The sequence below is a fragment of the Vombatus ursinus genome, unplaced genomic scaffold (assembly GCF_900497805.2).
Source record: "Vombatus ursinus unplaced genomic scaffold, bare-nosed wombat genome assembly UNPS02014773.1, whole genome shotgun sequence".
Taxonomy (NCBI): Eukaryota; Metazoa; Chordata; class Mammalia; order Diprotodontia; family Vombatidae; genus Vombatus; species Vombatus ursinus.
Window position 1 is genome coordinate 38,366,393 of NW_020954551.1, and position 15,301 is coordinate 38,381,693.

The 15,301-nt window shown below is 43.7% G+C and overlaps 1 protein-coding gene across 2 annotated transcripts in view; it reads right to left on the minus strand.

The window, feature by feature from the left end:
* Nucleotides 1–15,301, minus strand: part of FGD5 (FYVE, RhoGEF and PH domain containing 5) — a 186,629-nt gene that overhangs the window by 14,530 nt on the left and 156,798 nt on the right. For both annotated transcript variants that reach the window (XM_027863997.1, XM_027863996.1), the window contains exons 11-13: nucleotides 11,255–11,326; nucleotides 8,685–8,753; nucleotides 1,255–1,338 (exon numbers count right to left, since the gene is read on the minus strand). In XM_027863997.1, the coding sequence (XP_027719798.1) occupies nucleotides 1,255–1,338; nucleotides 8,685–8,753; nucleotides 11,255–11,326 (225 nt within the window). The remainder of the gene's footprint in view (nucleotides 1–1,254; nucleotides 1,339–8,684; nucleotides 8,754–11,254; nucleotides 11,327–15,301) is intronic.

Genomic DNA, 15,301 nt, shown 5'->3' on the forward strand with positions numbered 1-15,301 from the left:
CTTTCTTTCTTTCTTTCTTTCTTTCTTTCTTTCTTTCTTTCTTTCTTCTTTCTTTCTTTCTTCCTTCCTTCCTTCCTTCCTTCCTTCCTTCCTTTCTTTCTTTCTTTCTTTCTTCCTTCCTTCCTTTCTTTCTTCATTTCTTTCTTTCTTTCTTTCTTCATTTCTTTCTTTCTTTCTTTCTTTCTTTCTTTCTTTCTTTCTTTCTTTCTTTCTTCCTTTCTTTCTTCCTTTCTTTATTTCTTCCTCCCTTCCTTCCTTTCTTTCTCTTTCCCTCCCTCTCTCCCCCCTCCCTCCCTCTTTCTTCACTTCCTCTCTCTCTCTCTCTTTCTCTCTGTCCTTTATTCCTTCCCTTTTTTGGCATCTCAGCCTCTTAGCGAAATGCCTTGGACACTTAATAGTTGTTAGCTGAATTGAATCAAACCAACACTACCCTCTTTCCTCACTCCAGTCATTCTATCTGCTACCAAGACTGGGTTATCTTTCCTTCAATGTTTTTTAGTTCCCAAGTTCTTATCACAACATCATCACCAGGTCTTCATCGCCTCATACTGAGAAGACAAAAGTCTTCTAATAGATCTCCCTGCCAGCAGACTGTCCCCCTTCAATCCTTTCATGCCCCTTCTGGATTACTCTCCCTAGAACACTGTTTTCATTGTATCATTTCCCTGCTCAAGAACTTCAAATGCATGCAAGATAAAGTCCGGTTCTCAGTATGGCATTTAAGGCTCTCCACAATCTACCTTTCCAGATCGATTTCATACTGTTCCAGCCAGACCTGTCTCCCTCCACTTTTCTCCATCACTCCCTACTCATTTTTACTTCCATGAGTTTGTTCACACCAATACCTGCACCCAGAATGCCTACTACTCTCTCTTCCGTGTATGCAAATATTCCCCCTTTTTCAAGACCCAAATCAGGATCATGTCATTCAGGAAGCCTTCCTTGATGACCCTAGCCCACACTAATCTCTTCATTTTCTGCGCTTATTAATGATGATGATGATAGCTAGCATTTATATAGCACTTTAAGGTTTGCAAAGCACTTTACAAATATCTCATTTGATTTTCACAACAACCCTGGGAGGTAAGTGCTTTTATCATCCCCATCTTACAGATGAAGAAACTGAGACAGAGTAGTGACTTGCCCAGAGTCACACAACTAGTGTGCCATCACTACTCCTGTAGTCTCTTCCCAGTGCCTGGCCAGGCACACAACGGGTTCTTAATGAATACTCTTGAATTGAATTGAATTTACCCTCATGCTGGACACAGCCAGTGTATTCTTCAGTCGGTATTTACCATCCTTCTGGGGGAATGTATAAAGAAGGACATCATTCATCTAGAAAAAAAGAAAAAAGGAGATCAATAGTTTTCCTGCCATAGATTTGCAGTTTGCTAAGGGAAAGGAGATTCTAAGCTTTAGGAGCTGGAGGTGTGGGAGAAATGAGTCTTGTTGTTTCCCTAGGAGTCTCTATAGTGAGTCCAGAAAGATAGCAGCCCACAGCCCATCCTCATAGACCACAGGAGCAGAGATCCAGAGCTCCATGAAGTCCATCTGATCCAATGCCCTCAGATACAGAGAAGTGACATGACTGACCAAATTTACACAACTAGTCTTAGTCTTAGAAAGGATTTGAACCCAGATCTTCCTGACTCCAAGTCCAGTCCTTTATTTATTCTTCTATGCTTCTGCTGAGAGGGAGGTACCAAGAGGATAGAGAATAGATACCAAGGATCTTTAGGGGAGCTGGGTTTGTTGGGATTTGGGCAAGTTTAATGAGACATTGTCACCTCAGAACCTTTCCTTCTAAAGATAGTTCATTGCTTCCATCAGAAAGTGAAGGAATTTGATTACCAGTTCAATCAGTGCCCCAGAGGTGCCAGTGGAAACTGGTCCTGGAAGCAGTAGTATGGTGGAAGAAACATGGGCTCACAGGCTAAGGGGAGTACAGTTATCCTTTCCACATCACAACTTTCCGCATTGCAGTTTTGATATATTGCAGGTTTGCATAAGAAATTAAATGGGAAATTTTGGGGAGTTTTGCCTAAGCTGCAGACGACATGCGAAGGCCAATAGATGACAGAATAAAAGTTTAGAAATTCAGAATGCATAAAATATATATGTAGTATTGTATAATACCAACATACTTTATCTTTTAATACCATAATAATTCAGACTTCTTCTCTAGCATGAAAGGAGGACAAAAAAATTTATGTGGATTTTCTACATCAGAGGAAATATGGAAGAGATAACTGCATATATTTGAAGCTTCAAGAACCTAAGAGTCATCTAGGCCTATCCTCGTCCTTTTACAGATAAGGCAACTGAGGCCCAGAGAGTTAAGTAACTTGACCAAGGTCATACAATAGTAAGAGATAGAGCTGGGATTCGAACCCGGGTCCTCTGACTCTAAATCTCCCTTTCTTCCCACTGACCTCATGCATTGACCGTAGGACACAGAGCTTGAAGGGACCTTAAACCTCATCTAATCTGGATAAACGCCATCATTTTATAGTGAAGTGATTCAGGATCTTGGGGAAAGCGTTCTAAGATCGTCTATTTCCAATCTCTTCATTTCACAGGGGACAAAACAGAGACTCAAAGAGTCAAAGGAGTTTGTCCAGGAGTCACATAGGTATTAAGGGATAGAGTCAATATTTGAGCATAGGTTCTCTGACTCCAAACCTTAGTGCTCTTTCCTGTTAAACCATGGCCAGGCTAATAAGTAAGAGACCTAAATTCCAGACCTGTATGTGTCATTAACTTTCCATGACAAGTTATTTCCCTTCATTCAGCCTCAGTTTCCTTTTCTGTAATACAAGGGGTTTGCACTAGGTGATCTCTAAGGCTCCTTGCATCTCTACGATCCCACGACTATGAGTGTGGGGTATTTACTCATGTTCAGTTCTTCAGAGTTCCAAATGCAATGGGAAAATCAGCTGCCCTGGGGTGATGGACAGCACTCAGGACTTATTCTAAGCCATCAAGGGAGAAAGGAAAGGCATAGATCCTGGCTGCCATCAGCTGCTTCCCAGAATGCCCTGCTGAGATTGCAGCCTCCAAAGCTGATTTTTTAATTTATCAAGAATGGGCATATTTTCATCTCTCTCCCTCCCATTTTTTTTAACCTGCCCCCAGCGCACAGCGCTGCCATGGCAACTGTGATTAGCATCCCAGGATTTTATTAAATGTTCAGTGTGGCTTTGTTTGCTAATTGCCAATTGAGAGGTGCTTTTTACTTTCCTCCTTTCTCTGAACCACACACAAAGGGGAAAATGAACCTCTAATCTCCAGCAGCTGAGGGCCTATCCTGTGACTTGGTGATCAGGGAAAGAAGAGGAATATTTGGTGGTTTCCCACAATAACAAGACACCAGTGGGTGAGCCCCGGCTGGCCCTGTATCCACGGGCATGTTTCTGATGAAGGGTCTGAGGTCCTTTTCTTCAATATGTACCCTGGGCCACCATTCACCTGGGACCTTTGCAGGGTCCTGGGCTCTTCCTGACTACCTGTGAGTTTTGCATTTATAATTTCTCCAACTGGGGCATTAAACAGGAGAGGGGGAAAATGACAGTTGGCAGAGACCTTAGAGATTAGCTAGTCCAATCTGATCACTTTAGAGGGGTGAGGGAACCGAGGCCCAGAGAAGGCCAACATGGCACAGTGGAAGGAGCACTGGATTAGGAGAGAGAAGGACCTGCCTTCCAATCCTGGTACTGCTCTTCATTGCATGACCTCAGGCACATCATCTCCTGGCTCTGGGTCCATCTCTTTCTTTGTCAGAACGAAGGGGTTGGAATAGGTGATCTCTAAGGCCCTACCCACGTCTAAATACCATGACCTATTATGAAATGATTTGCTAAAAGTTGTGAAGCTAGTTAGTGACCGCTCAGAAACTCAAACTTGGATCTCAACTTCCAGATCCAGTCACTTAAATTCAATGTACATTTATTTTGTCCCATGCTTTTTAAGAAAGGAAGCATTAGATTTGGAGTCAAAGAGGGAGCAGCTAGTGATACGGGAGATAAAACGCTGCGGCTGGTGTCAGAAAAGACCCAAGTTCAAATCAAACCTTGGACACTAGTTGTGTGAACTTGGGGCAAATCCTCTGCCTCAGCTTCCTTAACTGTAAAATGAGGATAATGATAACCCTTACTTCTTATGGTTATTGTGAGAATCAAAGGAGATGATATTTATAAGTCATATAGCATAGTGCCTGGCACATAGTAGGCACTTTATAAATGCTTGTTTCCTTCCTTCTTTTAAGAAGCTATTGTCATTTTCTCACAGGAACCAGGATGGCTCCCCCTGTCTATTATATTAAATCCAAATTCTTTTTCCTGGTATTCCAGGCCCTTCATAATCTGATCTCACACTGTTTTTCCAATCTCTTCTCCCTCTTTTTCTCAACTCATGCCATAGGCTTAAACCAGCCTGGTTGCCTTACTATCATATTCCCCTGTATCTTTGTGCCCACTAGTTCTCCTGCTTGGAATAACCTCCCCTTCCCTTCTCTGCCTAGCCATAACCTTTAAGTCTCGGTTAAAGTAGAGCCTCAGCATTCTCTGACCACCCCAAATCTCAGTGATCTCCCTTTCCTCTAGTTTCTTACACCCCTTTCTGTCACCTTCAACCGTCCTGTACCACGTCATCTCATTTAATTTTCTTTCATGACCCAGCTCCAGAGTGCTATGACTGGTTTATTACACACGGTCCCGACAAACAGAGCAATAACTGTTCCTCACAAATGGACATTACATCTCCCATCTCTCCCATGAATGGAATACATTTACTCCTCATCTCTGCCTCTTAGAATTCCTAGCCTCCTTCATAGCTCAGCTCAAATGGTACCTCTTCTATGAGGTCTTTCCCCAAACTCCCCTAGCTACTTCCCACCAAAAGCCAAAGTAAAATTTTTATATTTATTATATTGTGTCTAATTATAAATACATATTCTTTCTCCACTAGAATGTAAGTTCCTTGAGGGCAAGCATTGTTTCATTTTGTTTCGGTATCTCCACCATCAAGCTCAGTGCATGGCACATAGTAAGCACTTAGGTTTATTGACTGACTGTCTTGGCTATGAGTCATATTTTCCCACCTGGACTGAAACCTCCTTGAGGGTAAGGACTGTGTCTAATTTGGATTTCGGGGAACGCTGTGGGCACTCAGAAATACTTGCAGTAGAACTTGTGGGGAAAGACTAAATTTGATGTGAACTCTTAGACAGCCTTTACGAGTAAGCCCCGCCTCTCTCTTTGGTTCAGATCTCTTCCAAGCCCTTCTCCCTAGAATTTAATATTCTCAGTTTTACAGTGAGGTTCCTCTGTCTGCAGCACACACCCACACTAAAGCCTGAGCTGCAGGGCTGTCTCATTTCTGCTTCCCCCAAGCCTAGGAAAGGCTTGATAGAAGGGGACCCCCCAGCTGCCCACCAAAGGCTACCTGTCCCCTTTACTTCTCACTGTATGACAGCAGGTTCTGCAGAGGAATTCTTGGAAGGCTGAGATCAGAGAGAGTGCCTCCTGGGGGGCCTCCCATGGGTGTGGAGGGATAGAGGGATGGTGAGTGGGAGGGGGTGCGGCTAAGTTAGCCCAGTCTGTGCAAAAGCCTTTACTGGAGCCAAGACCTCAGGGGAAAGTGGGCCAGCCAAACACCAGAAACATCCTGGCAGGAAGCCCCAAATTCAACAATATCACTGGCCAAGGGAAACCTGATGACTCTAAGGTTTGACAAAGGTCACTCACACACCCTTGTGACAACTCAGACACACACACACACTGAATCCTCTTTTATAACCCCAAACTAGGTTAAAGTGGGTCAAAAACCACTCAGATTCTTTCTATTTTTTAAAATATTTTTTTGGGGGAGGAAGCAATCAGGGTTAAGTGACTTGCTTAGGGTCACGCAGCTAGTAAATTTCTGAGGCTGGATTTGAACTCTGGTCCTCCCGATTCCAGGGCCAGTGATCTATCCACTAGGGCAGCCACCTAGCTGTCCTAGATTCTTCCTTTGTTAACTGAGATCTGTAGTACTACCTCATCCCTCTCCCCCTTAGTTATCTGGCAGCCTCAGTTATCTGGAACTCAACTGGGAACCAAGAAGAGGGACCAAAAATATAGGCAGTAAAATTCTTGCAAATTAGAAATAATAACAATAATAAATGTCATGATAGTGCTTTAAAGTTTGCATATTACTTTGCATACAATAACTCATTTGAGCTCATTAACAACCCTGCGAGGTATGTACCACAGATATTATTATTCCCATTTCACAGATGAGGAAACTGAGGCTCTGAGGGGTTAAATGACATGCCCATAGTAACACTGGTGGTGGTATAGTCTATATAGAGGGCTAGACTTGGGTTCAAGGAAGATTTGGTTTTGAATCCTATTTCAGATGCTTATTATCTGTTTGACCCTAGCCAAGTGCCTTAATCTCTCTTACCTCAGTTTCCTTATCTGTCATATGAAGGGTGTTGGACTGGATGGCCTCTAAGTTTCCTTCCAAAAAAATCTATGATCCCATGACTCCAAGTCTGGCTTCCTATCTAGAATGCCTTTAGGTTCTCAGGAGAATCCCATCAGTCCCTATTGAATCTTACTTTATTGTGAGAATCCAACAATTTGGATATTTGGTTCAGCTCAGAGCAGATGAGAAGCAGAAAAGAAAGGCAGACCTACAAAAGCAGGCACCTTGATGGCAAGTGAGGAGAGAGGATATGCTGGTTTGTGTCCTCTGTTTAAGAAGGTGGGGAAGGACATCCCACATCGGACAAAGATCCTCCTCTTTCTAAAGGCTATTCTGGGGACACTGGAGATCCCAAGGCAAATCCCTCCTTGTACTGAGGACATCAGGTTAAAATAAAATCCAAGGACAACCTTTTAAAGGAAAAGAAAGCTCAGCCAAGGAGATGTGGAGAGATGAGGAGAGCCAGTTTTGTTTCATTTTGTGGGTGAGGCTCAGGCTTTCCTGGCACTTCCTCCTATAATACCATGTAGATTGCCCCCCATTCTCCCTCTGGGAGGGCCAGCTGACAATTGTCCTTGGAAAGGTAGACCTTCAGGGGGTCTTGGAAGTCTTTCGGCTCAACCTTCATTTTATAGATAAGAAAATGAAGGCCCCAAATGGTTAAAGTGACTTCTCCAGGTCACAGAGCAAATGTGGCAGGACCTAGGATTTAATGCAAATCCTTTGGCTCTCTATCCTGTGTGATTTCTACCATCCCAGAGGGATTCAATGAAAAGAAAACTGGGTTTGGAATCAGAGGACTTGTGTGACTTTGGACAAATCACTTCTTTCTGGGCCTCAGTTTCCTCATCTGTAAAGGGAGGAAGTAGAGCTGGATGACACCTCAGGTCCCTCTGGTTCTAACCCATCAGACCATCCTTCTCTCTCAGCTTTTCTCCTTTCTCTTTGGCGGGTGTGGGGGGAGGTTTTTCAGAGGATGCCCAGATTGGATTAGCCTGTGACTTCTCAGACAAACAACACGGTCGTGACTGGACAAGGGGCTGTGATTGATTCAGGTCATGCCTTTAACAGAGAGGAGAGAGGTAGCTGCCACTGCAGCGCTCTGACTGGTGCCTTTGAATGGGTACCTGTCCTTCTGCCCCAGAGTTAATTCTTCCAGGGGTCAGCCTGCTTCAGATCCCCATCCTTGAACCTTTTTCTATCTTCTCTCCCCACCTCCACCCAATGCAGATTACAGGGTTGTAATTCTTCATTTCTCTTCTTGATCTTTTCCTAGGATGGAGGCTTACCTAAGCTTATTAAAAGTTTGTTTATTTTTCTATTGCCTTTATCCCTTAACCATTACATCGTTCTACTGCTCATATGCAATAGAAGAGCACCAGGGAAAAGAGAAAGATGTATTTTAAACTGTGAGTTGTTTTTTGTTTTTTGTTTTTGTTTTTGTTTTTGTTTTTTTTTTTGGTTTTGGGCAAGCAAACCACTGACTGGGGGCTCAGAGATAAAAAGAGTTATTGATCCATTTTTAAATATTTCCAGTATGGAGATAAAAAAACTAGATTTTTCTAGGCAATGAATAAGTCAGGGGCTATTGGGGAGAAGAGGGAGGACTGTGACTAGTTGGGCTGGTATTTTAGGTGAGCCTTTGGTGTTTTTCTTTCCTTTTTCCCAATCTTGGTTTGAGAGGAAAACCCCTCCCAGAGGTGTGGCATTCAGAGAGTGGCTGGAGAGATAGTCATACCCAAGACAGGAGTTCCACCCATACCTAGGTAGGGCCAAGTAAGAGGGAGTGGTAATTTTGCTTACTCAAACACCAAACCACCGTGCTACCACACCATAGTACAACTTGGTGGGGGGGGTGGGTGGGTATTGTTTTCTGTAGTTCTGACAATCTATGATTCCTATGAAAATGTGGATAATCCTAGGAAGAAGGCGCAACCTTTACTCTCTCCTCAAAAAAACACTTTAGTGGGGCTCAGAATAGCTTCTAAAAGCAAGTTCCTACAAGAATAGGACACAGGATAGATGCTTGGAGAAAGGACAAAAGAAGGCATTGAACATTAGGAGCTTGGAGGAACCTTAGTACATAGAATATTAAAGCCAAGAGGAACCTTGGAAATCTAGTCACAGACCGTACATAGCACTTAGCATGTGCCCAGCACATTAACAAATGCTAGTTGGTGGGCTGACTGGCCCCAGCCATTCCAGATTCTTACCAAAAACAGATGCCGAGGGTGTCTGGACTTTTCTGTCACTTTCATCAAAGTCCCTTCTTTCAGGAATTCCTGCAAGGAGTAATCTGGTGTTAGTACCTGGCTCCTTGAAGTCAATCGCTCAGTCCCCATTCTGTCCCAGTCATGTGCCAGAAGGCTTGTCAAGCAAGAGGAGGGGAGCAAACCTTTATCCTAAATTAGCCATGTCCCATTGCACACAGGAATGGGGCAGGGATGGTGTTAGTGGTCCTGGGAAGGGTCTAAAAGATTGCTGCACGTGCCTCACCCTCAAAGGACCATTCTTGTGTTCATATGCTGGGGCCAACCTTCATGGCCTGGCTGCAAGGAGTAGCTCTGAGGCCTACTACCTGTACTACCTTAGGCAAGCTTCTGAACCTCAGTGGGCCTCAGTTTCCTCCTCTGTAAAAGAAGGGGGTTGGACTAGATGACCTCTAAGGTTTCTTTAGGCTCTAAATCTATGATTCTAAGTCCTACCTTCTCCATGGAGCCTTCACTGACCACCCAACCCTCAGTGATCTCATGGCACTTAATACATATGCTATTTACGTGGCACTTAAGTCTCTTATGGCCAGATTGCATTATTATTAGTAGTAATACTAATACTATCATTATTATTATATCATTAACAATAAAATAACTCATATAATATAGTGCTTTAAAACTTACAAAGCACTTTTCCACATAAGAACACTAAGAGGTAAGTAGCATGCTTATAATTTTACCACCATTTTACAAATGGAAAAATTGAGGCTCAGAGATGAGAAGCCATTTGCTCTGGGTCACCCAGTGTAAGACCAGAATTTTTCTCCCAGAAGACTATGAACTCCTGGAGGGCAGAGACCCTGTAGACTCCTCTCATATCACGTAAGCTTTTTGAGTTCAGGGACTATTTAATTTTTGCCTTTTCATCTTCAGCACCTCACCTAGTACCTGGCACACAGTTGGTGCTTAATAAATGCTTGTTGATGCATAATATCTAGAAAGAGGCTGGGTACCCAGCAGGCACTCAGGAAGGATCGGCAGAGGTGAAGGCTCTCTTTCTTACAGGCTGAATCTGGCACTTGGCACGAGTTTATTTGTTTTCCTGTTCTTGGCAAGTATCACTTGACATAAAGTGAGATGGTTCTGGTTATGAGCCACTGCCCAGATAATAAATTCCTCTTCTCCTCTGAACAGAGCCTCAGAATGTTTGATACAGTAAGTAAAGGCAACTAAGTGGTGCAGTGGATAGAGTGCTGAGCCTGAAGATCTGGGTTCAAATCCACCCCAGATACCAGCTACGTGACCCTGGGCAAGTCACTGTCTGTCTCAGTTTCCTCAGCTGTAAAATTGGGATAGTGATAGTCTGTATCTCCCAGGAGTGTTGTAAGGAGATGAAATTTGTAAAGGACTTAGTACAGTCCCTGGCACATATAGTAGGCACTTAATAAATGCTTAGAAAATAAATAGGAAGGAATAAATTCCTTCCTTCCCTCCTTCCTTCCTGTCTCCCTTCCTTCCTTCCTTCCTTCCTTCCTTCCTTCCTTCCTTCCTTCCTTCCTTCCTTCCTTCTTTCCTTCCTTCCTTCCTCTTAAAGGGCAGTGATGAGTGCACTGGATCATAAGTTCATAGATAAAGAACTGGAAGGAACCTCAGAAGCAGTGTATTATAACCCCCTCCTTTTAAGGATGAGGAGGCTGAGGCTCCAGGAGCCTGTCATGAGCTGTCCAAGGTCCCACAGGTGGTTGAGCAGTAGAGAAGCAGGTTCACAAAGCCAGGTCCTCTCACTTCAGATCTAGGGCTCCTTCTGTTCACCCGTACTGGGTCCTAACTAAGCCAAAGTGCTGGATTTGATTTGGGAAAAAAGCTCAGAAAAAGAATAAATGTTAGTTCCAAATATAACCCTGCCGGCATCATCTTCTATTTTTTCTCTCAGCTTCTTTTCCTTAATTGGCAATAATATGGAAATGATATTGTTTATGGTTGTTTGTCAATAGAGTTTTATGTTCACTATTCATAATATTAAAACCAGGTGGATTTCTTTCTCTTAAAAATAGATCCAAAGGTTTTTTTTTTTTAAACTTATGTGCAGCTCTCAGGAGGCCTCTTTTTCTTTTGGCCAGGGACCTTCCATGGGGGGTGGGAAGTGGGGAAATATTCCCCTTCTTTCCCTGCTAAAGCCCACTGATTTTCTCTTCCTCAAGAGGAGGGGTGCCTCTTGTCAGCTCTGAGGCAAAAATACATATCTACTCCTTTAAAAGTGGAGAACTGCCCACAGGGCATGGGTACTTCTTCCTATGGAAACATGACGCATGACCATGGGTACCAGCCCTGACCCTGGGGAATAAGGCAAGCCACCAGCCCAGGCCCTTTGCCCTCAGCTTCTGGCCCTGGGCCAGGTAGAACAAGAGGTCCTGGCCTCTCCCTCCTCCCCAGGCCCAGAGCCCAGCCCAGCCTGGACCAGTAAACACCACCTGTAGCCAGGCTGGGCTGAGATCTCACCCTGCACTGATCCAAAATACAACTGGCCCCCAAACAATGGCCTTATCAGGGGCCTCACCCACTGTGCTTACCCTTCCAGGCTGGAGGAGGTTGTTCTGGCCTCTGACGCTGTGCTCAATGTGGACCAACTTCTGCAGGTTTTCCTGAGGGCGAGACAGAAGTAGAGGATTAAAATGGGTCAGAGAGATTAGGGGAAGGAGAGGGGGAAGCCTGAGTTTTTTCATTTGTTCATTTTTTTTTTTTTTACTCATATATGTATCCAACCAGCACTTACTGAGAACCCACAAGTGTTCTGGGCACAACTGGGGAGAAAGAGATGGTTAAGACAAGGTCCCTGCCCTCCTGGAGATCATAGTCTAGGGGAGGATAAGACTTGTACATAATTAAGCATAATACAATTAAGGAGATAACTAATGACCTGAGGGAACTGTAAGCACAGTTCTGGGGGAAGAGGAGTCCACAGAAGGAGAGAGATTACTTTTAGCTGGAAGAAATCTGATGTTTCTCTGAGGAGATGCTATTTGAATTAGAATTAGAATGGTAGGATTGGTAGGATTTTCACAGGCAGAGAGGGAGGTGGAGCACGGAGAGCTTTTCATGAAGAAATAACAGTAAGAGCAGAGGAGGAAAGGGTGAGTTGGCCCCACCCTCCAGGTGGGGTCAAGTCAGGCCCTGGTCTGCTAGTCTGCCAACCTTCTTGGACTGTTGAACTGCCAACCAACCAAACAGACTGTGTGGGATGGAGAGGCTACTCAGATATGGGGCATCAGTGGTAGCACGAGCTTGACAGATGGGTTGGCACAGGATGGAGAGCTTGGCACCTTCTAGGCTACCTGGCGCAATCTTCCAAAAATCTCAAACCCAACCTCCTGGCCAAAGGCCATGGGAATATCCATTTAGAGATGGAGACACACAGAAAAAGAGAAAGACAGTGACAAAGAGAGGCAAAGACTGGGGTACAGAGATGAAGACAGAAACAGAAAGAGAATAGGAAGGAGTAGATGTAGAAACATAGAGAAATGTATGGAAATCAAGATATAGCTATCTATCTCTATAGATATGTATATATCTATAGAGATAGATAGATACAGAGAGGCACACAGAGACAGAGAGAAAGAGACAGAGACAGACAAAAAGACACACAGAGACCCAGAGAGTAAGAGAGCCAGACAGAAAAGGAAAGAATGAGAAAGAGAGAGGCAAAGAGAGACCCATATATTCCTTTATTCATCAAATATTTATTAATGTTGAGAATTAGGAGTTGCTTATTTGCTTCCTGTTTGACCTCAGGCAGGTCACTTGGCCTATCTGGCCCTTGGTTTTCTCACCTGTACGATGAAATAGTTGTACTAAATTATCTCAAAATCTTCCAGTTCTAAATCACGTTAATCTAAATCTCACTGCAGGTAAAGTACTGTGTTAGTCACTGGGATAGATACAAAATTTAGATTAAACATGGTTCTGCCCTCATGAAACTTATGGTCTAGTAGAAGAAGAAGGTACAAATACAGGTAACCCAATATTATGTGGTTAGGACATTAAAGAGGTATAAACAATAATACTATTTGAAGTATAAGGGAGGATATCATTAATGACAGGAGAGATCAAGGAAGGCTTCCTGAAGGATGTAGCATCAGATTTGGGCTTTAATGAATGAAATCAAAGTTTTGTGGAAAGAACACTGTGTTTGGGAGTGAGAGAATCTGGGTTCACAAATCCCAGGTATTGTGTGACTCTAGCCAATCACTTAATCTCCCTGGGCCTCAGTGTTGTCGCTGCAGTGTGAATGTTGGCCAACTTGACCTCTAAGATCTCTTTCAGCTCTAAATATATTATCTTATATGTTATATATTATCCCTATGTGAGAGAAAGGAAATTCCGTGTATAAGAAACGTCTGGAACAAAGAGCTAGAGATGGAAAAGTATAGGGCTTATTTGGGGGACAGTCTAATTCAGATGGAGTATAGGGTATATGGAGACATAGCTGGAAAAGTTAATGAGGACTTTGGATATCAGAGAAAGAAGCATGAACTTTATTAGGTAAGGCAGTAAGGAGCCACTGAAGACTGGAGCAGAGGAATGACAATAACCAGATCAGTGTAGAAGCGGCCTTAAGGGTGTGTGTTTTGGAATGGAGAGAGAGAGCGGATGCAGTAATGCCTGCTTATTGTTAAGTCCAGGAAAGTGGTAATAAGGGTAGTGGCAATGAGAAGAAAGAAAAGTGGATCCATATGAGAGATGAAATAGAGGGGAAATTGATAGAACCTGGTAATTGATGCGTTCAGTTGTTGGTGCTCACCCTTTCTTCAAATGACCTTGAATTTATTTTTATGTTGAGGCAACTCCAAGACTAGAAATAGCAAAGAAGTTGCCAACTTGCCTTGGTAGAGGGAGTTTGCTTGTCTGGGAGTTCATAGTATCCAAAAAATTGCCTACAAGAAGCAGGAGGGATTGAGACCAAGGGAACAAGTGAAAGCGTTAGCCTCTGTGGAAGGAAAGGAGAGGAGAGAGGGTGGGTGACCATGTTTGAGAAGTCCTGAGGGAGGAAGGAGGGAATCTGGAGACAGCGAGCAGTCAGACAGGTATGACAAGATTTGGATGGTGGAAAGAAGGAAGAAAGCCTCTTAGAAGCCCATGGAATTATTGTTGGGTGAGGAATTATAATGTAAAACAGAAAGAAAATCACACCAATATTGGCAGGTCCGCTGGCCCCAGTGATGAAACATGGTGCCAGGTGACACAGAGCATGGGTCCCCACAAGCTCCCTGCCAAGTCAATTTCTTACGGAAAACAGGAGACTGGAGGGAGAGCCCAAGAACTGTGAGCTCATGGGCCTCCTCCTTCTCCTCGCCCTTGGCCAACTAAGCATTCCACATGTGGATTCTATTTCTTTCCTTCCTTCTTCCATTCTGTTCCCCTCAGCCCCACTCCTCCCATCCCCTGCCTTCCCAATCTCCCCTGCTTGGGAAGCTGACGTAAAGGGAAGAGGGATTCCATAACTCAAGAAGCTACTTAAGAGCTTGTTTAATAGGCACAGATGCCCCCGCCCCAGCGACATGAGCACAGAGTAATGCTGGATCGGTGTCCTTCTTCAGGAAGCACCAAGATGGTCATGTCATTGCTGCTGAAGACAGATGATAACCTCTCAGACGAATTCGATGGACTCCCCATGTTTGCAATGCAATCTATATTTTCCAAAGCCCCTTCACGGCCTTTCTCTCGTTTGATCCTCACAATAGCCTTTTACAGATAAGAAAATGAGGCTCAGAGGTGGCTAGTATTTGTGGCATAACTGGATCCTGAACTCAGGTTTCCTGACTTCAAGTTCAGTGATTTTTCTACCACACCATTGTGCCTAGTTAGCCTAACTGAAGAGAGTAATTAATGGGGAATATTTCCCGGCAGGTGAATGGATAGGGAAACATCAGAGGAGGTAGACAGGATGCATAGTTTGGAGACAGGGGAGTGCCCTGCACCTTATGGTGGAATCTTTTTTTTTTTTTTTTTTTTTTTTAGGCAATTGGTGACTTGCCTAGGGTCACACAGCTAGTAAGTGTCAAGTGTTTGGTCCCAGGCTGAATTTGAACTCAGGTCCTCCTGACTTCTATCCTCTGTACCACCTAGCTGCCCCTGGCGGCATCTTTACACATACACACACACACACACACACACACACACACACACACACACACAGTCACACACATTTATACACACACACACACACACACAAAACCTCTCTCTGTGTTTCTTGTCTCTGTCTCTCTCTTTCTTCCTTCCCTGTCTCTGTCTCTATTTCTCTTTCCCAACTCTCTCTGTCTCTGTCCATCTGTCTCTCTCCCTCTCTCACACATAACACATAAAAATAGCTGGGCTTTATATAGTGTGTCCCAAAAGTTTTAGTGCAGTTATAAGCTTTAATAAGTAGGAGTATAAATGTTACGAACCTACCAAAAAACCTGTCATTTGAAAGTTTAAGTATTTAATTTCCTTTGCACTTATTTGGTTATGAGAATTTGAATAATAGACTTTTAATATTAATTTTTCACAAGACATAGCTGTGTGTCATTACACATTGTGTGTGGGACAGCTTCTGGATGACACTTTTTCAGATCGGTGGC